The 21900-nt window shown below is 49.0% G+C and overlaps 2 protein-coding genes across 3 annotated transcripts; one reads left to right on the top strand and one right to left on the bottom strand.

The window, feature by feature from the left end:
• The first annotated feature begins 827 nt into the window (after positions 1–827).
• slc5a1 (solute carrier family 5 member 1) lies at positions 828–14833 on the top strand. The gene is made up of 15 exons (XM_072714377.1): positions 828–1096; positions 3182–3253; positions 4855–4959; positions 5533–5592; positions 5749–5853; positions 6211–6316; positions 7512–7592; positions 7714–7925; positions 8116–8251; positions 8632–8739; positions 10016–10166; positions 10434–10602; positions 11270–11485; positions 12509–12617; positions 13530–14833. The coding sequence occupies exons 1-15, from the start codon at positions 965–967 to the stop codon at positions 13742–13744; spliced, it is 1977 nt and encodes a 658-aa protein (XP_072570478.1). The 5' UTR covers positions 828–964; the 3' UTR covers positions 13745–14833.
• Positions 14834–15440: 607 nt separating this feature from the next.
• rnf208 (ring finger protein 208) lies at positions 15441–21752 on the bottom strand. Of its 2 annotated transcripts, XM_023822969.2 has the most exons (3): positions 21052–21752; positions 20538–20917; positions 15441–17181 (listed from the first exon to the last, which is right to left on the bottom strand). In XM_023822969.2, exon 3 carries the CDS (start codon positions 16520–16522, stop codon positions 15722–15724), a length of 801 nt encoding a protein of 266 aa, XP_023678737.1. In that variant the 5' UTR covers positions 16523–17181; positions 20538–20917; positions 21052–21752; the 3' UTR covers positions 15441–15721. The 2 variants fall into 2 exon arrangements, with proteins under 2 accessions (XP_023678737.1, XP_072570476.1); XM_072714375.1 differs by lacking the exons at positions 20538–20917; positions 21052–21752 and adding an exon at positions 18510–18990.
• Between the last annotated feature and the right edge of the window lie 148 nt (positions 21753–21900).

Below are 21900 nucleotides of genomic sequence, written 5' to 3'. Positions count from 1 at the left end.
GGCTTCAGCCCCCCCACAGCCCTGCTCGGGATAATAAAAGGGAAGATGAAAGAATGGATGCATCCACTTATTTATCAGACTGAAGCGTTTTTGATCTTTTTCAGCATAAAATCAGCAGCATGTCTTTGCTTTGCATTTTGCATTACATCACCAAGCAGGAACAGAGGCACTGGTTTTTACCCAGTCTGTGATGTTACTTTCCACTGGGGCAGTGGGAGAAAAGTTACTGGAATCTGGAGGCTGCAAGGTGACCCGTGTGAATCCATACCATGCTCACATGACACTGCATGCATTTTCACGCCACTGGAATCTTTATTTACTGTATTCACCCATTTCAAACTTTACTCATATACTATGCCTTAGTCCATCATGGGGTTTAGATTTCAAAGCACCCAGTTTTAATACAATATACGAGACTATAACAACATATTATAATTGGGATTTAAACCTGGAAGACTGACTCAATCAGAAAGTAAGTTCACAACCGACCTCCTCACAAGCAGAACAGCCTCCTCACCATAGCTGTTGACCAGCGTTGAATTGAGGTGCAAATCCATTCTGGATCTTTCTTTTCTCCAGTACTTGCCATCACTCCATTTTTCGGGTTGTGTCACCCTGCCCACTTCATCAACCCCCATCCTCAGCTCAATGTGACACCGACGGCTGCCCGTAACCCCCCCCCCCCCCCCCACAACTGGAAGGCAGCTGGGAATTTTATACATAGAATTTCCTGATGAGTTGATCATTGACGGAGTTTCAACTTCATTGGTACACATTGACTGACTGTCATCTGCGTAAAAAAAATACCCCACGCACACCCGTGTACACACCCTCCTGCACTCGCGCACACACACCCGTAGGTCCTGCAGGTTGAATACAAAAGCACAGAACAGGCAGAATCTGGCACAATAGGAGAAGAAGGGAAGACCATCAGGAGTCAGGTATCTACACGAAGGCTGTTCCCATGGCAGCAGACTACTTTGGATTCTCCTATGTTCGGGCAGCTGAAAAAGAAGGCAACATAGCCATCAACAATGCGGCCGACATCTCGGTGATTGTGATTTATTTTCTGGTAGTCCTGGCTGTCGGGATATGGGTGAGTATCCAACCTTTCAAATTACCTCCATTCAGATTAACCAAAATGTATCTTCGGTCAACAAGAATGTTAACCTACAACCCAGTGCTCCAAGCTAGTCCACGAAAACAATGTTTTCTCTTAATAGTCTACTGGTGTCCATCAGTGTCACAGAAATTTTAATCGGCATGTTGAACTCTGACTTTTACGGTGTGTTCTTGTAATCGTGCATAGAAAAGGTTTCGATTGGTACTGAACCCTAAGAGTATACGTGCCAAACAGACCTACCACAAATGGCTCTGCTGCACATTTGATAACAGCCGATACAAGGTAGAAGCCGTCAGGTTTAGTGGCCATGAGTGTTTTGCAGTTTTTTTTCGCATTAATATGACATTGTTGTGGCCAACAGGAGTCAAAGATTATTATAAATCGCAATAAACCTTCGTGGGCACAATTTGGTCTCAGCCACATTTTATTCAAGGTGTCCAGACCCAGGAGTTGCTTGAATCAGTACACACATGAAACAGCTTCCATTGCTCTCGATTTTGTGGTCTCCCCTCATACCTGTTACATCTGGTCATATTCGATCGACGGCTCAGTTAATTTTAGCAAGCTTTTTGCAGCTGTTTCTCTAAGATGCCAGGAAATATGTCCTTAATCCCTAATACCTTTGAGCATTCTTATCTAGAAAAATGATCTGGCCATTGTTGTTGTTCTGCACACACATGCGAAATCTACATTTTTTTTTTTTTTTCCATTTTTTGCTGCAAATCAAAAGTCCCGCCCACGTGAATATTGATTGTTTTGTACTATTGTATATGGGAATTGAAATAAATTTATTTTGCCAAAACAATTGGCTTTAATTAAGAAAGCAGTATTTTTGAGAAATGTATGCTCTGTCGGCTTTTCAGTCATGGTTTTCTGAATATATAGTTGACAAGAGTTGAAGTTCTTTGATCAGACAGTTTATCTTATAAGAGTTCACCTTGTGAAAGTTGCAGAGACAAGGTTGTGTGTTAGCAAAGACAGCACTACAGATACCTGTACCATTTAGCTCATGAGAATTCTGTATTTTGAATAATGTATAATTCCCTCATCAATATGCAAACGGCTGGTTTTCTGCCAGAGTTTTACTTCTTCTGATGTTTAATTGCTAATTTACGCTGGAACTAAGGTGGTAACATCAGACAAGGCAAGTTAATGGTGAAAAGCTTCTACACCCCAGGTGAGAAAATGCAGGTAATAATTAAACAAATCTTACATCATACCTCAGAGAACTATACCAGCATTAACATTGCCTTTCATAATCTTACAGCACTGAACTTCTCTTCACAGATATTCCATTTCAGTTACTCACGAGTAACATTATGATGCATACTACAGCTTTAGAATCTATTCATATTATTACTATATTGCAGTTAACACCTATTAAAACTGTTATATAGTTACAAATTACTGATTAGGACAAAGTTTATCAAATCTGTCTATGCCTAACTAAGAGAGTAAACATAGTAACAAGCTGAAAATGTAGTGGCATGCAGCACAAGCACACAGTTTTCCAAACTGCTGGCAAATGTCACTTAAGGTCAAGGCCCATTTCATAATTAACTCTGAGGTTTTACTATGAAATGCTTGGTAAAAGCGAATGTATGTGGGAGCAGATAGAGTAATAAATAAAGGGCATACCTCCCACCCGAGGCCAAAGGTTTCTTTAAGTCTCATGATGAAACATTAATCTGAAAACAAATATTTATTACCACTATATTTATTAAATTTCTGGAAAATTCCAGCAATGAATCCCAGTAATGAAATGATTTCCAACATTGTCATTCATTGTCTTCTTAAGTTATTTAAATTAATTCTTATTTATAAGATCATCACATCCATCCATCCATCTTCTAACTGTTTTTCCTGGTCAGGGTCAGAGGGAATGTTACACAATAGGATGAAAATGAAATTAAAGTGGGTTTGTGACCATATCGTAACTACTGCAGTGCAGTCTTATTTAGATTTAGACTCTCCTTAAGTTTAGCTGCAATCAACCTGTCAACCTGATAAGTGCTATGAAATGCATGCTGAATGTCCTACCCCCTTTTCCTTTGACAGGCAATGGTGAGCACCAATCGGGGCACGGTGGGTGGATTCTTTCTGGCTGGACGCAGCATGGTGTGGTGGCCGGTGAGTAGGGGGTGATGATGAGCATGGTGAGGCAGATGAGATGGAACAGCGGAAGGTCGTGGGTGGAGGAGTGGCAAAAAGGATGAAGACAAGACGGAGAAAGAGGGGAAAAGGCATGGAGAAGTGGAGAGCCATGGGAGGGCCATAGATTAAATCACATGGCTTGGGTTTACTGGATTCTCCTCTACACACATACTAGAATCTGTTTCAAGCAGATCCCTGCTTAAATTAACAGCTTAATTTGAAAAAACCCTTATCACCTTCTAGTGTTGGGATGGGACCCAGGTGGCTTGGATACTACCCAAAGAATCTCACAGCACCGGCTTTGCGTGCTGCTATGAAGCTGGCTGTAAAAATGCTTTAATCAGCACTCTGCTCTGGCAATGGACCCCTGCCAGCCGCTCGATCACATGACCCCGCTCGGAACCAATCCCCAAACAAGGCAACAGGCAGCAAGCTTGTAGCATAGTCTAACGTGATCAGCACCATACATTGTAGGCAGAATGTCTAGTTTGTAACAACTAAAACTGCATGTGTTTAATATATATTTACATATTAGTCACAAATTCATAATCCCAGTCGGTGACTGTTAACTCACCCAGGAGCTTACCGTGAAGATGGAGCGTTCACCTTCATCTATTAATAGTTAACGATGATTGTGTAAAACACTTACCTCTAAGTGTCATAAATGCCTGCTTTTTATTGGCCTGGAGTCATTTTTTTACAACCGAACCTTAGCTAGAAGACGTTCAAATGCTGATTATAAAATATTCACGGTGATTCCAGTCTAAATAATTGCACTTCTTAATCGAAAGAGTGAACGTCAGCAGTGACGCCCATTCCGAAGAATGGAGGTTATCTGACATGGAAGTTTCCTCTGAAGTCAATAAATAGCAATAAAAAATACCCCACTGATGGGATCAGGGACAAGGGCAGGACCAACCAGTCGCACAGAGACTAGATTCATGAAGAAGTGATGCCTCCGCATTACAACCAAAAGAAACACCCTCCTAAATCTCAGAGAATGCCCCCCCCCCCTCCCCCCGGACGCAGGTAACAGGCCTGAGTTTGACAGTCCATAACCCCCCCCCCCCCCCACCGGAGCCTCCGTTGAACTTGCAGTCCACCTCCAACGTGATCACAGTTTCAGCCCTGATGCTAAGGGACAGTCGCTATGAGGCTAAGATGCAGACATCTCCGATCCCATATCGCATGGTCAGGAATGAGCAGGGCTCCACTGAGCCGTATTTCTCTATGGGTATAAACAACTTCTGGGAAATGTATTGCTTGTATAATCAAACTACATTTGCAGCGCATGTCTCCTTATGTTTTGTTGACTAAACTCAGATCTATACTTATGTAATTCAGCTCCTCTCAGGTTAAATGACTGGTGGTTTGTAATGTTGCTCTCTCAGAGGGCAGTAATATTCCTTATATGAGGTTCCGCGCATGGAATGTACCATTTTATTTGGAATAGGGGTGCCCAACTACACCAGGCTTGTTGTAGTGTTTTGTACAGTTTGTACAAGGTTAAGGGGGTGGTGTTACAATGGTGTATCTAATTGTAATAGGACACGTGATGACCCTCTCTAATTCCTCAGATCGGGGCATCACTCTTTGCCAGCAACATCGGATCCGGGCACTTTGTGGGACTGGCTGGAACGGGCGCAGCGGCGGGCATTGCCATCGGAGGCTTTGAGTGGAACGTGAGTGCCAGCTGCCATGTTCTTCTACATCATGCCCTACCAGAGGTGGAAAGTTCAGGTTCAGGAAGTGCAGATCCAGAACCAAGACTTGGTTTCAACCAGCCAGATCAGTATAAAGTCACATTCACAGAGTACTCAGCTGGCTGGTTGAAACAAAATCTTGGTCTGGTCTCGTGCTTTCTGAGCTTTCCACCTCTGTTTACCACCATATTTTTTAAGTATAATTATTGCTGAAAATCATTGCTTTGTAATGTCAGATGTCAACGATAACATTTCACATTCAAGTCAAGTGTTGTATGATCAAAAACCTTTTGATCACTGGTCAAGTTTTACTCATCAGTTCATTCATTCATTCTTCCATTTTTTTTGGTCATTCAGTCATTCATTCATTTATTCATTTTCATTCATATTGATGCCCTTATCTAGAGCAACTAGAGTGGTTTTAAGCAGAAATATTTGCAGTCTGGGTCATTAAAGTGTTTCAAGTTAGCTTCGCTTTAGTAGCAGTGGGAGGATATGTAGGTGGTGTTTGGTGTTAAGTGACTGAGCACGTGTGACATGTGCGTGCTGCAGGCTCTCATCGTGGTGATCATCCTGGGGTGGCTCTTTGTGCCCATTTACATCAAGGCTGGGGTGAGTCCCTGTCTTTGGCTGTATGCCCGATCTCCCTTTGGTATTTCACATTTGTGTCCTTACAGCTCTCCTTCCGCTCTTCCCCACACTCATGTTCCCCGTTGCGTGCCTGTGCACTCTTCCACGCTTTAAAGAATTGTTCTGCTGCACTTGCAGGTGGTCACCATGCCAGAGTACCTGAAGAAGAGGTTCGGCGGACAGCGTATTCGGATCTACCTCTCTGTGCTGTCCTTGCTACTCTACATCTTCACGAAAATCTCTGTGAGTCCAACACAGAGCTACAGACTAGAGCAGCTTGGGTTGAAGTGGAGCCTTTAGAAGCCATGGAAACTGAACTCTTAATGATGCGTCAAAGTGTCAGATTCTTCAGCATGAACTTCATCCCTGTCTGTGCTGCTTGGTACAGCCCTGGTTTTTCTCCACCGTCTGTCAAATGTTCCTTCATTATGTTACTTAGTCTGTACCGCTGACCTTGAAATGTTTTTAAAGTGGATCTGGTGTTCCAGAGCTTAATGGACTTCTCCTGGCATTCCAGTGATCTCCTGTGAAAGCCCGTCACTTCCCATGCTGTCTGACGTCTCGCAGGCTAATGTGTCCCTTCCATCTCAACCCCCTCAGGCAGACATGTTTTCTGGGGCCATATTCATCAACCAGGCCCTGCACCTGAACATCTATGTCGCCGTGGTGCTGCTGCTGCTGATCACTGCCCTCTACACGGTCACAGGTCACATGATCTACCCACCATCACAGACCATTTTTATGCATCTTTATTTGTCTTTCTCTGTCTATGTACTGTACATCTGGACTATTTGTATTATAATACAATCCATCCATCCATCAATCCATCCATCCATCTACCCATCCATCCATTCACCTTCCATCTGCTTATTCGGAGCAGAGTCACAGGGGTCTGTTAAGATGAGCAGATTCTCAGTTTTTAGATATAATGCCTATGGGTAAATATAAATCCAGTCTTTTATACCTCTGGAGTGCCTGAGTTCTAGTTTCCCCTTCAAAGACTTTGAAGACAAGTCAGTTGTTCTCACTGTATTAATTAACTTATGCACAGCATTAATGTTCTGATTACAACTGAGCCCTCAATAAAACCTGAGTGTGCCTGAGGAACAGTCCTCAGGGCCGTGTGTTCACGTGCAGGAAGCAGCATAGTTACAAAAAAGCCTTGTGAAAGCGTGACTTACTTATCGGCAAAAGAGTGAATGAGTATGATTAAAGTCCATGTGATCTGCAGTCAGCTCTGCAGTTAATCTGGAGATTTACTCCTGGGACTATAACTCAGTGTGGGGCTTCAGAAATGCAATGTAAGGCTTCTACAATGCAGTGTAGGGCTTCCTGGGACTGTACTGCAGTGTGAGGTTTCTGTAATGCAGTGTAGGGCGTCTGAAACACAGTGTGGGCCTTCCTGGGACTGTACCGCAGTTTGGAGCTTTTGTATATCAGTGTGGAGCTTCTATACCGCAGTGTGCAGCTTCTGTAGCGCAATGTAGGACATCCCAGAACTGTATTGCAGTGTGGTGTTTCTGTATTGCAGTATAGGGCTTCTGAAACACAGTGTGAGGCTTCTGAAACACAGTGTTGGGCTCCTGTAACACAATGTGGGGCTTCTGTAACACATTGTGGAGCTTGCCGGGACCAAAACGCAGTGTGGGACTCCTGTAACACAGTGTGGGGCTTCTGTAATGCAGTGTGGGCCCCTGTTAAGTGCTGGGCCCCCTGAATCTGCCAGGGTGTTCATGTCCCTGCTGACCCAGTGTGTAGCTGTTCTCTGTCAGAATGACAGACTGTTTCCTGACTGACTGTTTTCTGCTGTGTGTAACTGCATCTGTTGTATCTGCCTCTGCACTGGGTGTGCCCCGGTACCTACGCCGTTTGTGATGTGTGTGACGTTTCCTGTTGCTCAGGTGGCCTGGCAGCGGTGATCTACACCGACACCCTGCAGACCATCATCATGGTCATCGGCTCCTTCATCCTAATGGGATATGGTGCGTTAAGCTTTTTTGTCACTACTCCCCTCTCGCACCTCCTCTTTTTGCTCCTCCCATTAAACCTCCTCCACCACCTGCACTAAATAATACCTCCTCTCCCCAAATCTACTCTCTGCAGCCTTCGATAAAGTGGGGGGCTATAACAGCTTTTATAACAAGTACATGACCTCCATCCCCACCAACGTCAGCGCCAACATCAACGCAACCTGCTACACGCCCCGCCCAGACGCCTTCCACATCTTCCGGGACCCCATCACTGGCGACATGCCCTGGCCCGGACTGGTCTTCGGCCTCACCATCCTGGCCACCTGGTACTGGTGCACGGACCAGGTACTGACTGCACAGGAGCACGGGGCGAGTCTCTAACGTGAGACATGTATCTGGACACGCGTGTGAATCACCCCTCTGCAGAGCACATCAAAGCGAGGCATGATTTACAAGGACATGCTGCTATGGATACTGCTCTTAATGTCCCCTACCATGTCTGACCCCCCCCTCCCCCACACACACACACACACAGGTGATCGTGCAGCGCTGTCTGTCTGCAAAGAACATGTCTCACGTCAAGGCCGGCTGCATCCTGTGCGGCTACCTGAAGCTGCTTCCCATGTTCCTCATGGTCTTCCCTGGCATGATCAGCCGCATCTTGTACACAGGTCAGTAAGGGGGCGGGGTAGTCAGTAAGGGGGCGGGGCGGTCAGTAAGAGGGCGGGGCAGTCAGTAAGGGGGCGGGGTGATCAGTAAGGGGGCGGGGCAGTCAGTAAGGGGGTGGGGCGGTCGGTAAGGGGGCGGGGCAGTCGGTAAGGGGGCGGGGCGGTCAGTAAGGGGGCGGGGCGGGCGAGGTGGGGGCTGTCTGTATGTCTGTGTTCATGTGCACTGCGTGCCAGCAGTGTCATGATACCGTGACACGCATCGTCATGGACAGCAGCCTCGTGTCATTCTTCTATCCATGTCAGTGACCTGTTTGTTGGAGTGAGATCTGGCAGATTGACCAGGTCTCCAGTCCCTGTCTTTTACGTATGACTCTCACCTGCAGATGTGGTTGCCTGCATTGAGCCGGAAAAGTGTCAGGCCTACTGTGGCACGAGTGTGGGCTGCACCAATATCGCCTACCCCAAGATGGTAGTGGACCTCATGCCGAACGGTAAGGGCTTAACTCAGCACAAGTTGACCACCAGTGACTGGGAGTCCTCCAGCCAATAGGGGGCATGTTTCCATTAAATGAACAAATCAAGCACTGAAATGAAGATTTGCTAAGTAAACAAATGAAATAAAGCACAGTGGGCAGGATTATCAAACGCTCTCGATAACCTGCAAGTTTAAACCACTTATGATTGCTTACTTTGCCTATGGCTGTTGAGAGAAAATGGCCTGTGATTGGCATGTAGGGAACAGCCCTTCAGTGGAAACTGACCAGGAGTAACTGAATGTCACATGGGCATACAGCTTCAGAAACCTAAATACTTCTAGGAACTCAATAAGGAACAGATGTGTATAAATACTTCTGTTTGGAGACAACAAGACTGCAACAAGATCTCATCAAAAGAAATATTCTGCCTCCAGATACAACAGACAAATGTACCTTCTAAATGTATTTTCTTGTTATAGTAGGCAGCGGGTTTGGAGCTTCTGGAGAAAGGGTTCTAAATTCTATTAAGAGTTCTCAGATGTCCACAAATATTTCGGCAGGATTTGTGCCCATCTCATAAATGCCCATCTCCCCTGTTTTTCCACGCCTGTTTTGACCAGAGAGAACATTGTGTAGAATTTGGACTACCGTGTTTGGTAAACTGCCCAGTAACTGTTTATGCGTGCCTACCTAGCCAGTTACAGCCACATGCCTGAAAGTCTCCACTGGGTCAGGCGCTCTGCCGAATTTGGGAAGCTGCTCGGTCGATTCACTGTCATCCAGGCTCGGAAAAATATCACTGCAACTTCTGCAAGACGTCACGAGAGGCTGGACCCGTGGCCAACTTGTGGCGGCTTGGAGCACGAGACACCCTTACCCACCCTGTAGCCTGAGTCATTGTGTAGCGCATGCCGTGTTCTAACACCCCCCCATGCCGACGTTAGGTGCGCCGTCTGGCAGCGTCCGCACGCCGTGTTTGCAGAGGGAAGTGACTTAGTTCACACGGCAACGGGTAACAATAAAAACGGAAGCGCCAGTTGTTTTGCTGGCTAATCGCACGCAATGGATGCCATCTTCTTGGAAATCACACACTCTTTAGCTCAGCAAGAGTATGAAGTGTCTTACACGGCCTCTTCAAAAAAATCAGTTACACTGTAAAAATAACAGGTCAGAGAGGTCAAGGCCCAACATAAAATAGAACAGCTGCTATTGTTACTTCAACACCTCATTTACTGGCCTCTCACTTCCTTCCTTAATTCTCCACCCCTCATCCCCCCCCCCCCCCCCACAGGCCTAAGGGGACTGATGCTGTCAGTCATGTTGGCGTCCCTCATGAGCTCACTCACCTCCATCTTTAACAGCGCCAGCACGCTCTTCACCATGGACATCTACACCAAAATCCGCCCCTCTGCCTCCGAAAAGGAACTCATGATCGCTGGCAGGTACTGTAACTTACCCATGTGGGGTGGCGTGAACCTCTGAAGGTGAACCAGAAATGTAAGTGTCAATAGGTGTAAATAGCTAATCAACTCTGAACTTAATTAATCTCAGGATCGTTAGCTTTGTATTATTTTGCTTTGAAGTAGATTCTTTCACTAGCTTACAATTTGACCTTGATTCATTTACTCTATTGACTGGAGGGTACTCAAAGTTTTTTCCCCCAAGTAAATCTAGGTCTCTAACCAGTGCGCCACCTGCTGTTTGCACAGGGTTTTTATCTTAGGCCTGATTGCTGTCAGCATTGCATGGATCCCTATCGTCCAGACGGGACAGAGCGGTCAGCTATTTGACTACATCCAGTCCATCACCAGCTACCTCGGCCCACCCATCGCCGCCGTCTTCCTGTTGGGCATCTTCTGCAAGCGTGTCAATGAGCCGGTGAACGTCCGTTCCAAACTCTCTGCATTCCTGCATAAAGTCCTTCCAGTTCTCCCAGTTCGCCTAGTGCTCCCAGTGCTTGGAATTTGCCCAAAAAATTACATCACAGGACAACATCTTTCATGTCACCAAACCAGATCATTGGTCAGATGCAAGACTGATCATTCAGCTTAGCAGCCTCTCATATCTCCAAACCAAACCCTAGGCCTCCCGGTTTACCACTTCAGGCATTCATGCCTCTGTCCACCCACCCATATCTCTTCATCTGGTCCCACTATTTACCACTTTATCTGCTTGTATATCTATGTTAGAGGAAGGATTACATCTTAAACACATTTCCTAACAGCACAGGGCTCTTTTTATATGACCAGTCATTCCATGACATCTTCTCGATTCACACTCTGTGTTCATCTCTATGTTTATTTACTTGCATGACACCTGCATTCAAAGCTGTTTACCATTTGAAATCCATGTATACAAATGAATAGATTACTGATTACTGCTGTGAAGGTTCAAGAGTCGCATGGAGCTGCAAACCAAGAATTAGGAGCACATTATGGCACCTACTGTTGCTTCTGCTTCCTCTTCATTTGATCATCTTACAAATTTAGGCTCTTGTACTGGAAACACATGCTTTAGTGACCTGAGTTCTCTATCTCTCCACTAGGGGGCCTTCTATGGGCTGCTGGTGGGGTTGGTCATTGGACTGGCTAGGATGATTGCAGAGTTTGCCTATGGGACGGGCAGCTGTGTGAACCCCAGCAACTGCCCCAAGATCATCTGCGGTGTTCACTACCTCTATTTTGCCCTCATCTTGTTTGGAACCTCCTGTGTGCTCATTCTGGCCATATCTCTGATGACCAAGCCCATCGATGACAAGCATGTGAGTCTGACTCCACCCAACAAACTGGTGGGCCCTGCCCCCCAAGAAACCGATTGGTCATTGACTGGTATCCACTATCGTGTTAGAAAGAGGTTAAATGTACATCAGAAATGGGGTCCCAAACAAAAATGACTGTTGAATGTTTGACGTTGGTACAGACATGAAAACGCAGTCAGGCTGGCTATGTTTACACAAAATGGCTCCTGCAGGGCAACATTTTGGTGGACGGCGTTCTCTGTGAAAAACACTTCCTCTTCCACTGCGAAGGTACTTCCTCTCACTGGGAGCCGGATGAGCCCCTGGTGGCCAGCTGGCATCCTGGTTGTACCGTCCCATCTAGGACGTTAAACTGGGTTTTAGGTCACCTGACCGGATGCCCCAGGTAACTCGACGGGCCGCCCAGAACTCCCAGGACCGCTGGGTCGTAAAGGACCCACGTGGCCGCCCTAACCCTTGAAGGCCCTTCTCATTTGGCCCACCTGTATAAAAAAGCAGTAAATCGAGGGCAGGGATCTTCAGATCATCCATATGGCGAAGCGTGCAATAAATCTATTCGTGGTGCTGGCGGCAGGCGCCACGGCGACGCTGCAGAGAGGAGTTCTGCGTTCCTCGTGCTGGGTGGCACCTCCCAGCCCATCTGCCTCTCTGCCGCTCCCTGCCAGCGGCCCACTTCTCCGCTCGCTCACGCACCCCCCCCCCCCATCTCAGCTTACCCTTGCTTCCCATGCTGACTTTTTTTCCCGTTGATTTCCTCACCCTTTGTTTTGCAGGCATGAAATTCAGAATAACAAACCACACTAACGAAACCGATAGATTTGGATGACTGCAAATATATGAACATAACTATAAAATTAGCTAATTTAGATTATATAGCTAATTTAGATTATATATAGCTAATTTAGATTTTTTGAAAAATCTATGGGTTGGAGTATCAGAAAAACATGGCCAAATCACTGGACCTCTGGACCTTCTAGCTAAGTCAGGCTCTTTCCATCTCTCACCCCCATCCACATGTGCTTTCAGCTACACCGACTCTGCTGGAGTCTGCGGAACAGCACTGAAGAGAGAGTGGACCTGGAGGTGGATACCTGGGATACTAAATCCAGCAACGATAAATCCATGAAGGTGGAAGGTGAGGCGCATTTCACGCCATTGACCAATAGGTGGAGCACTGTTACGTGCCGTAATCACATCCACGTATGCTGTGTCATTCATTTCTGTTCAGGACCTTAAAATACATTTTCATCAAAGCAGTAATTAGCATCAATTACACTTAGCGACTTAATTTTACAATTGTTCTGTAAGGATAAACATATTGGGTGTGTTTATTTAGCAAGGAGATAGGACGCACGGGTGTGAATCCCAAGGGATGTTGTTTGCATACTGCTACAGCTTTCAGTGTGAGCTGTGTTGCTGACACTGTGCAGCTTTGCGATTCCCTGCTGCGTCCGGCACTGCACAGGCTGACTCCTGCGTTTCCAAACCAGTTACACCAAGTCGCTGGTTTAATTCACTTAACTAGCAGCATTATTCCCTATGAAAGATTCAATCGAGGTTATAATGATGTTACTAGATGCATGAGGCTCCTGGTGCCTGCAACGGGAAAGAACATCCTGTCAGACGTTATTTTATTACACAGCTGAGTTATAATCAGACTCGTTTATAGAGCTGGATCTCAGAACTCTTAGCTGGCGTTTCCCAATTCGGCCCTCGGGGATTCACAGACAGTCCACATTTTTGCTCTCTCCCAGCTCCCTACCAAAATGTGGACTGTCTGGCAGGTAGCTTGGGGGAAGCAAAAATGTGGACTGTCTGGCAGGTAGCTTGGGGGAAGCAAAAATGTGGACTGTCTGGCAGGGAGCTCAGAGGGAGCAAAAATATGGACTGACTGTGGGTCCCCGAGGACCAGATTGGGAGACACTGCACTAAGGTATAACTGCAGTATCTCACAAGCCGGGTAGCTGCATTGTGTACATGCTACGCTGACTGCTGAGAGGTATGGGCGTCCCCCGTGTCATCCCGCTGTCCCCCTCTGTGTCCCCAGAGCCCGCCGAGGACCCCAGCTGCTGGAAAAAGGCCTATAACTGGTTCTGTGGCTTCGAGCAAAGCGCAGCCCCCGAGCTGAGCCCCGAGGAGCAGGCTGAGCTGCAGAAGAAGCTGACCGACACCTCGGAGGACCCCGTCTGGAGGAATGTGGTCAATGCCAATGCCATCGTCCTCCTCACTGTGGCCGTCTTCTTCTACGCCTACTTCGGCTAGCGCCCCCCCCCAGCTCCTTAAAAGGCCCCCAGCCTCTAACCCCCCATCTGCAGAGTCCCTCTCTTTCTACTTCCCCCTCGCTGTGATCTTCACTCGTCCCAGAACAAATACGTGCAACTGAAGGCACGTTTTTAGTGAAGCACTGGCTGCTGATCCGCTCATTTGATGTAAAGAATATTAAAGCAGGGCTGTATTTATCTATGTATCAGCGACTACTGTGAATTTAATTTATAAAAGTATACCTTTTATCCTACTATATTCAGTGCAAATACTTGCTTGGTGTCAGAGTGATGGAAAACGAGGCCGCCTTCATATCGTGAACAATGATGGTATGTTCTGTCAAAAGTTCTGTTTGTACAGGAGTCAAGTCAAGCTCCACCACTAATTTCCTCCATTCCTCATCCATTCTGTTAAGTATTAATGAGCGTTGGAGTGGAGCCTTCCTGGTTAACCACCTTCAACTTGTCTGTTTAGAAAGCGGGGCATTCCACCTGCACCAGCTGCCCCCACCCCCCAACTAGCTGTCCTCCTTAACCTGAATTCTTTTCTGGTCGTTCCCAGCCAAAAGCAGGACTTGATTTCATCAGACCCTGTGTGACCAATTTCATCACCAGCTGGTGTGAAATGAGTAGATTCTCGTGCCCCCACGGAGGAACTCCTCGTGTGTGGGAAGTGCAGTTCTGCAGGTCTCTCTATATAGGACATCCATCCCAAACACACACGCATAGAAAACTCACGAAAATCTATCCCTTCGGCCCCTAATAGTATTGCCACCCGTGAAGCCATTTTCACATTTGCAACTACAGTTATCAGGAAACTGTTATTGTAACATAGGTGTTTATAACATGGTCTGAATTGTTTTCGTGATGTACTTAATGTAACAGGTGGTAAGTGGCCAAAAGGTACCTTCATTCAGCAAAGCAGGACCTTAGAGACCGGAGGCTGACTGTGAGTGATGTTAGCAGAAAACTATGCCTGAGTCACCTGTCCCCAGCCATATTTTGACTTTTTATGCACAGTGAATCTCATTTTTAACTATTGTTGTAAATGGCACCCTCATTTCTCTTAAATAAAATAAGTCGTATTTGGTACTATGGTCAGATGATCTTTAAAAGGCCTGTGATTGGACAGTTTCTGACCCACAGTGGGCGAGACTTTCATAAACCATCAATTATCATGTGTGATGTCACTCTTTGTTCTAATCCCACCCACAAATGGTCGTTGACCATGCACCCCCAGGACATTCCCAGGACTGAAACTGCAAATAAGTCAATGTGAGACAAATCCAGTTGGATGTAGCTCATGTGCTCAGCTGACATCACACGTCATGTGGTAGAAGTTTATCTGATCTGATAACATGCCTGCATTCTGACGGACAGGGCTGTCCAAATGCTGCCATCAAGGGGAACCGTCAGGATGTGTGATTATAACCGCCTGGCTTTAGGACTGATTACTGGCCGGAAGCAGCTAATGGGCCCACAAAGGCCCAGATGAAACGGAAGTTCCCTCGAGAGCAGAGCCCAGCTACGCGGAGCAAACCACCCTATAAGCACCTACTTCCTCACAACCGCCGTCATCACAGCCTGTACCAGTGATCAGATAAAGATTTCCTGCTTGACAGACCTCTGGATTTGCAGCTTAACTGTTTGCTTCCTACTTTAGGCGGAATGACCAAGATGACTCCAGAAACACTGGATCGAGCAATTCGTTGATTTTATTCTTGATCTCAAAGTAACCCTGGGGCCCGGAGGAAAATCCCTGCCAGAGAGATCAGAGAGAGCGACAAACACATCCAGGGAGAGATGCAGTCCATACATAAATACATTTATTAGATAATTCCCATCTGCTGTGTGTATCCTTTTTAGTTCCTCTACACATTAGTCTTTTCCAGCGCTATTAAATATATAGATATATCTGTGTAAGGGGTGTGGTCAGGGGGTTGGGGGTGGAGTCAGATGTGGGAGGGGCCAGGGTCCTCTACATGATTCCACAGGATGACAGAGGGTTGGTCAGCTGGCAGGTGCAGGCAGACTGGCAGTACTGCCGCACGGTCTGGTAGCAGCTGCGGTCGCCATCGCCGCCCCACTGCACGGTGGCTCCGGGCTCGGACGGCAGGCGGCCCAGGATGCTGGTGTTGATGGCGAGTGCGGCCAGGCCGTAGTCGGTGAAGAGCACGGTCTCACGGCGACACGTGGGGCAGGAGATGAACTTGTACTTGGGGCAGGACTCGTAGAGGATCTGCAGGCACTCCTCACACACCGAGTGCAGGCAGGACAGGATGCGCGGCCGCTTGCTGGAGAAGTTGTAGGTGTGGCCACAGGTGGGGCAGTCCAGCGGTTCGCAGGGCGAGGTGGCCCCGCCCACTGCCGCCGCCACCGAGGCCGAGGATGAGGAGGCTGAGCGCAGCACGTACTGGTTCACGATGACGTCGTCCATCTTGTAGTGGAACTGGCTGTGGTAGCAGATGTCGGTGGCACTGGTCTTACGCTGGGACAGGTAGCCGCGCTCGCGGCGGGCAGGTGCTGGTGGCAGGGGGCGTGGTGGTGAAACAAGGGGCCGCGGGGCCACCGTGCCCACAGCCACGTCCAGGCTCATGTCGCCGCAGGCTTGGTTCACGATCACCTCACCCTCTCCGCCCCCGTCCCAGGCCACGCGCGGCGGCGGCGCATAGCGGGGTTGTGTGACGGGGGCGGGGCACTCGTGGGGGAACTTCTCAGATTGGATGATCTTGACCGTATCCATGGGGATGGCCATGGGCTGGCGCCTCAGGCAGGACATGCGTTCGGTAGAATCGGGGCCGGCAGGGTGGGCAGGAATTCGACTGGGGGGAGATTCAGTTCAGCTCATCAGGCCAGTTGCGGCACTGGGCGGCAAATTAGCAGGAATGCAGTGAAACCCTCTCTGCCATCAGCCTTTGGCGGGAACGCGGGGGATGATGAGGTCCCTGCGCATGGTGACAGTAGTGCTGGGCTACCCAATGGAGGAGGAGCTCCGAAAATCACAATTCCTTCCAAGGTAATACTCTGGGCAGTCGGAGCAGGGGATTCTGGGACGTTGAACGTCGCACTATGGCAGGATGCTTCAGTATTTGCACCAATAAAAAGATGAGAGACACGCTCAGGCCCAGGGAGACCCACAGGATAGGGAGTTAGGCTGTGTCTGTTCTGACTTTGTGCTCCCTTCTCGTTTACGCTAAGAGGCTCTGGAGCCGAAAATAGGCCTCGTCTTTCAGCCGCGGCAAGAACAGGTCAGGGCAGGCATGAGCTCCTCGGCGTGCTCCTCTCCCTTCAGCCTCCGTGACTCTCTTCACTGGGCTGCAGCGAGGGGGGGCACTGGCAGGATGGATGCCCAGGATGCACGTCGTCTTGTCACGCGGGGGCGGGCCGCTCTGGCATAATCCTCCGCCAGGGATTGGCTGGGGGGCGTCGCTCAAGCGCCTGGGGACGGAAGCAGAGAGATTTTGTTTGCCAGCCTTGCTGAAATTAAACACTTTCAATGGGGGGGCTCACAGTCACCAGCTTCCGATCAGCTTGTGCAGCCCCTGCCTCCCTAACCCCTTCCTGAAAGGGGGGGGGGAGGGGTTATCCATGTGGGTTCTGTATGCTATTCATCTCACTGTCAGGCATTTTTATTAGTACTTAAGTTTTTAATATTTCTGATGACGCAGCTGCTTGTTCTGTTTAAAAATGCAGCAGGTCACCGCACAGATAATGAGTGTTAGTCGAGCGTGTGTGTGTGTATGTGTGAGTGTGTGTGTGTGTGTGTTTGTGTGAGCGGGTTTACCTATCCTTATGGGGACACAATGTCCCCATAACGTGATAAATATCCGTTTTTTTTTCCCTTATGAGGACCAGGAAACTCTATTTTATAAAAATCGGTGACTGCTATGAAAAAACTAAAAATCTAAAAACTCTTGTATTTCGTTAGGTTACTTATGGTTATGCTTAGGGCAGGGTAGGGGTTAAGGTTGTCATAGTTAGCGTTAGCCTTTTTCCCATTGAAATGAATGAGTGGTCCCCATAAGGATATGTTTACCCTACATGTGTGTGTGTGTGTGACATTATGTTGCTTTGGTGGGGGGGGGCAGAGGGATTAATTTGGTAAACAAGTTTGCTGAGGACCCATAAATATACATAGGTTGATTCCATTAGCCACATTGCTACAGCACCCCCCCCCCCCCCCCCAACCCGACTGGGGCCACTGTGCCAGCTGGGATTTGCAGCTGTGACTTCAGTGCCGGCCGTACCACTCTGTTGATGTGGCAGGGAAATGGGGGGGGGGGGGGCGGTCACAGACAAGGACGGCTCTCAGGAACACAGACCAGACCACTACAGGCATGGAGGGCTGCTGCGGAGGGGTGGGGGGTGCGTCTGATGTATGCCCTGTTGTCAACCGAAACATTCCACTCATTCATTCATGCAGAGTCCCCCCCCCCCCACACCAGCTGCCATGTCACTTGGAGACCTGGGCTCAGTCATACACTGACATGACACACTGAACGTCGGACTCTTGATTGAGGGGCTGCTACCTGTAGGCGAGGAGGGCCCCGGGGGGGGCGGGGGGGGGGGGGGGGGAGAGAGGGAGGGGTGCCCAAGGGCCACACCAAGGTGGTTAGCTCACTCTCTATCAGCTCTGCTGGGCAAGGGCTTCCTGTCTGGCTGATGGACTGAGGCAGATACGGCTTTCTGAAGAGAAGCAGATCGCTACCCCCCCGCCCCGTCCACCCCGGGATAGCCTGTGCTGCCTACTGGGGGTGGGGGGTCACCTGAGGATGCACATGGGTCCAAAAACCACCGTTCCAGGCTGCCCTCTACACCGCTGGTGGCTCCTCCCCCTGCTGAGCATGCTGTTCCTGCCAGAGAGCCCCCGCTAGCCCTGGGGGGAGGGGGGGGGGTTAGCCTGCTGGGCCCTGGGGGAGGAAGCCAGGCTGAGCTGGTCCTGCCCACAGCAGGAATTCGTAGCAGACCTGCTTTCACACACACACATAAACACACACACACACACAGGTTTGTAATTATACCCTTGTGGGGACTTTCTGTTCATTTCTCTGGAGCAAATCCTAATCCCAGCAACGACACCCTTAACCTTTTCTTCAGCCCTAACCTTTAACCATAAGTAGCCAAACAAAATCTAAGACTTTTGACTGCATTCACAGATTTTTATCAAATCGAGTCTCCCCTTGTGGGGACTGAAAAAATGGTCCCACAACATCAAAATAACAGGTTATTATCGCACATATATGACAATGTAATATATACATAACCCACACCCACCCACCCACACACACACACACACACACACACACACCTCAAAGAGCTGCTTACGTCCTTCCCCCCATGGCCTCCCCCCGGTCACATGACGGGCTTCCCACGTAGGGAGGCACACAATTAACAAATTAGCAGTTGACAGCAGTAAGAAAATGGAAAGATCAGCCCACACAGAGATGGGTGACGCCGAGCCAGCAGGGAGGAACACCAACGAATTCGCCATCCAGGTTAATTACATGCAATGCCTACCCCCGCCAAATGAAAAAGAAACTAAAAGTGAAGGGGGTGGGACTGACACCCGCTCGTCACCTCCCACACTACCAACGGCGCCCTTCTAACTTGCCCCCCCTTACACACACACACACACACACACACAGCCTCTGCTCACAATCTTTCCAGCACATTCCTCCGCGGTCTGCCTGCGTGCGTTACACCTGCTATGTCTGCGCCTGCCCATGATGCCCTGCAAGGCCCCTGCCTCACTCCACCACAGGTCACCACCCCCACGCTCCGGAAAATCAGTCTCAGAGTGATCAGGTGCCCCCACGTCCGGAGTGTGCACGCCTGTATACATCTGAGCGTGGGGGGGGGGCGCTGATTTTCCATCTGACGCTTCGTCCCCAAGCGAGCCGCCAGCAGCCTCGGCTGTGACGGACTGTCTTCGAGCGTCTTTGTTCTCACACTTTGAAAGAGCGCAGCCGCAAAACCTGCAAGTGCAGCGAACGCAGTCACAGCCACCCCCCCCCCCTCCACCACCACCACTCCCCCACCGTGGCTGTGCTGCTCTCACATACTACCCGCCTCACCTGTTTCCATACTGTGCTCATTCACAGAGCCGCTAACAAATGTGAGGGGTCACCGCGGTGCCCGGAGAAAGGTTCCGGAAGGTTCCAGCAGGTGCGGCACGGCACGTCCACCATGACCACAATGTCGCCAGGCTGGCCTCTCTTACATCCACCGCAAGGCGCCATCTGCATACGCTCTGCGTTTCTGTACCCTTGACAGCATGTAAATATGGCCCCCTCTCGCACCTCCCCAGGAAGATACATGTTTACCATGTCTAATAGTGAGCGTGCAATTTCACACCATCAACATCACCAAATGTACAAACAAAGAACAACAGCCAGAGGTTATGTGTTCACATGCACACACACACACGTTTCTATCTATATCTTTGTGGGGATCGTCCATTCATTTCTATCGGCGAAACCGTAATCCCAACAATAACAACCTTAACCCCAACCCAGCCCAAACCTTAACCATAAGTAACCCAACAAATTACAAGACTTTCGGCATTTGTAGTTTTTTGATTGCAGTCAGAGATTTTTAGAAAATTGAATTTCTCCTCGAAAAAATGATCCGTACAACATCAAAATAACAGGTTTTTATCACACTGTGGGGATATTTGGTCCCCACAGTGTAATATATACATGACCCACACAGATACATACATACACACACAAACACATCCGCATGCGTGCGCACACACACACACACACATACACAGCCGCATCTGCTTTTCTGACCTGTGGTACTACTCCCCGATTCAGTCCTTTTGAACCCAGTCTTGGGTCCTGGCGGTGTCAAGAACCGGGGACAGGAGCAGTCTGGGTTGATGCTCCGGGTTGATGCTCCGGGTTGATGCTCTGGGTTGATGCTCCGGGTTGATGCTCCGGGTTGATGGTCCCGTTCGGCAGTCCGGTCTGGCAGCCCGGTTCACTGCCGCCAGGGGGTTACATGCTCCCAATCTTACGTAATGTTCTCCGGTTTTCTGGATGGCTGCTGGATCCTGATCTCTGGCATGTCAGCGGCGGAGGTGAGGAAGCGACGAGGTGCAGAGGCAGGGGTGGGATGCCCGGCGAGGGGATGCGTGTGAGGACGGGTCCTCCAATACGGCTTTGCCAGTCTGCTCGGAAAGAGCCAAAAAAAATCAAGCTGCGTTCCTTCACGACTATTCCCACGTCCTCACTATTGCTGCGTCCTCACTATTCCCACCTCCTCACTATTGCTGCGTCCCTGGTGCTGCAGTCCCGCTCTCACCTCCAGCTCCTTCCTCTTTGTCGATCCTGCGTTGTGTCTCACAGCTGCCTCTCCATCATCCCTGATGGCTTCTCCTCACTCCTCCTCACCGCTCCACTGTCTGTCCTCTTTCTTTATGTAATCACACCGAGGCCTCCTCCTACAGCCTCCCTTCAGCAGCCTGCGCTCCTGCTTGGCTCTCCTTGCTCTCTCTTCTGCGAGCCGACGTTGAAATTTCTTCTTTGGTCTCTCCCCCCTTTCCGCTGGCAGCTTCCGTTGCTCTACTTGCGAGGTGTGTGCTTGCTCTCTCTCTCTCTCTCTCTCTCTCTCTCTCACTCTCCCTCTGTATCTCGCTCTCCTTCTCTCTCTCGCTCTCTCTCTCTCTCCGCAGTCTGCGCTGCAGAGCTACTGCAGACTGGATCCTGTGTTCTCAGCACCACTAAAAAAAAATCCCTCCATCCAACAGGGAGACGAGGCTCTTTAACTCTGAGCTCCCCGGAGCCGTGGCGAGAGCGAGGGGCTGCATGCAACTGCGGGGCTGCAAATGCAAATGTGCAACGGCGCACGCATGTAGCTATGAGACACACAAGTGCAGAAACACACATGTGGTGAGCCAGAAACGCATGCTGGTATTCACATGCCAATGCGGAGATGCACAACTATACACACACACACACACACACACAATGCCAGTGCCTAGACAGGCTCACACACCATCTCATGACCTCAAATGGAAAGCCATGTACCTGGGCCCTGGAGAATGTGACAGGCATCAGGCCCGGCCAAACAAAGGAGCGGGTCGCCCACAGGATGCCCGTCACATAAACAGACACGCACTCTGCCACAGGGCTCTCCATTGTCCCCGCCGCA

Source organism: Paramormyrops kingsleyae, chromosome 7, assembly GCF_048594095.1.
Source record: "Paramormyrops kingsleyae isolate MSU_618 chromosome 7, PKINGS_0.4, whole genome shotgun sequence".
NCBI lineage: Eukaryota > Metazoa > Chordata > Actinopteri > Osteoglossiformes > Mormyridae > Paramormyrops > Paramormyrops kingsleyae.
Note: the sequence above shows the minus strand (reverse complement) of the source record. Positions and strands in the feature narration are given on the sequence as shown.

What these genes read in the sequence shown, in the direction of transcription:
- slc5a1 (XM_072714377.1), top strand. Translation starts at nt 965, where the DNA reads ATGGCAGCAGACTACTTTGGATTCTCCTATGTTCGGGCAGCTGAAAAA. An exon ending in CCATTTACATCAAGGCTGGG is followed by an intron (nt 5,593 to 5,748) that starts GTGAGTCCCTGT and finishes CTGCACTTGCAG; the next exon opens with GTGGTCACCATGCCAGAGTA. An exon ending in AGCCCATCGATGACAAGCAT is followed by an intron (nt 11,486 to 12,508) that starts GTGAGTCTGACT and finishes ATGTGCTTTCAG; the next exon opens with CTACACCGACTCTGCTGGAG.
- rnf208 (XM_023822969.2), bottom strand. Translation starts at nt 16,522, where the DNA reads ATGTCCTGCCTGAGGCGCCAGCCCATGGCCATCCCCATGGATACGGTC.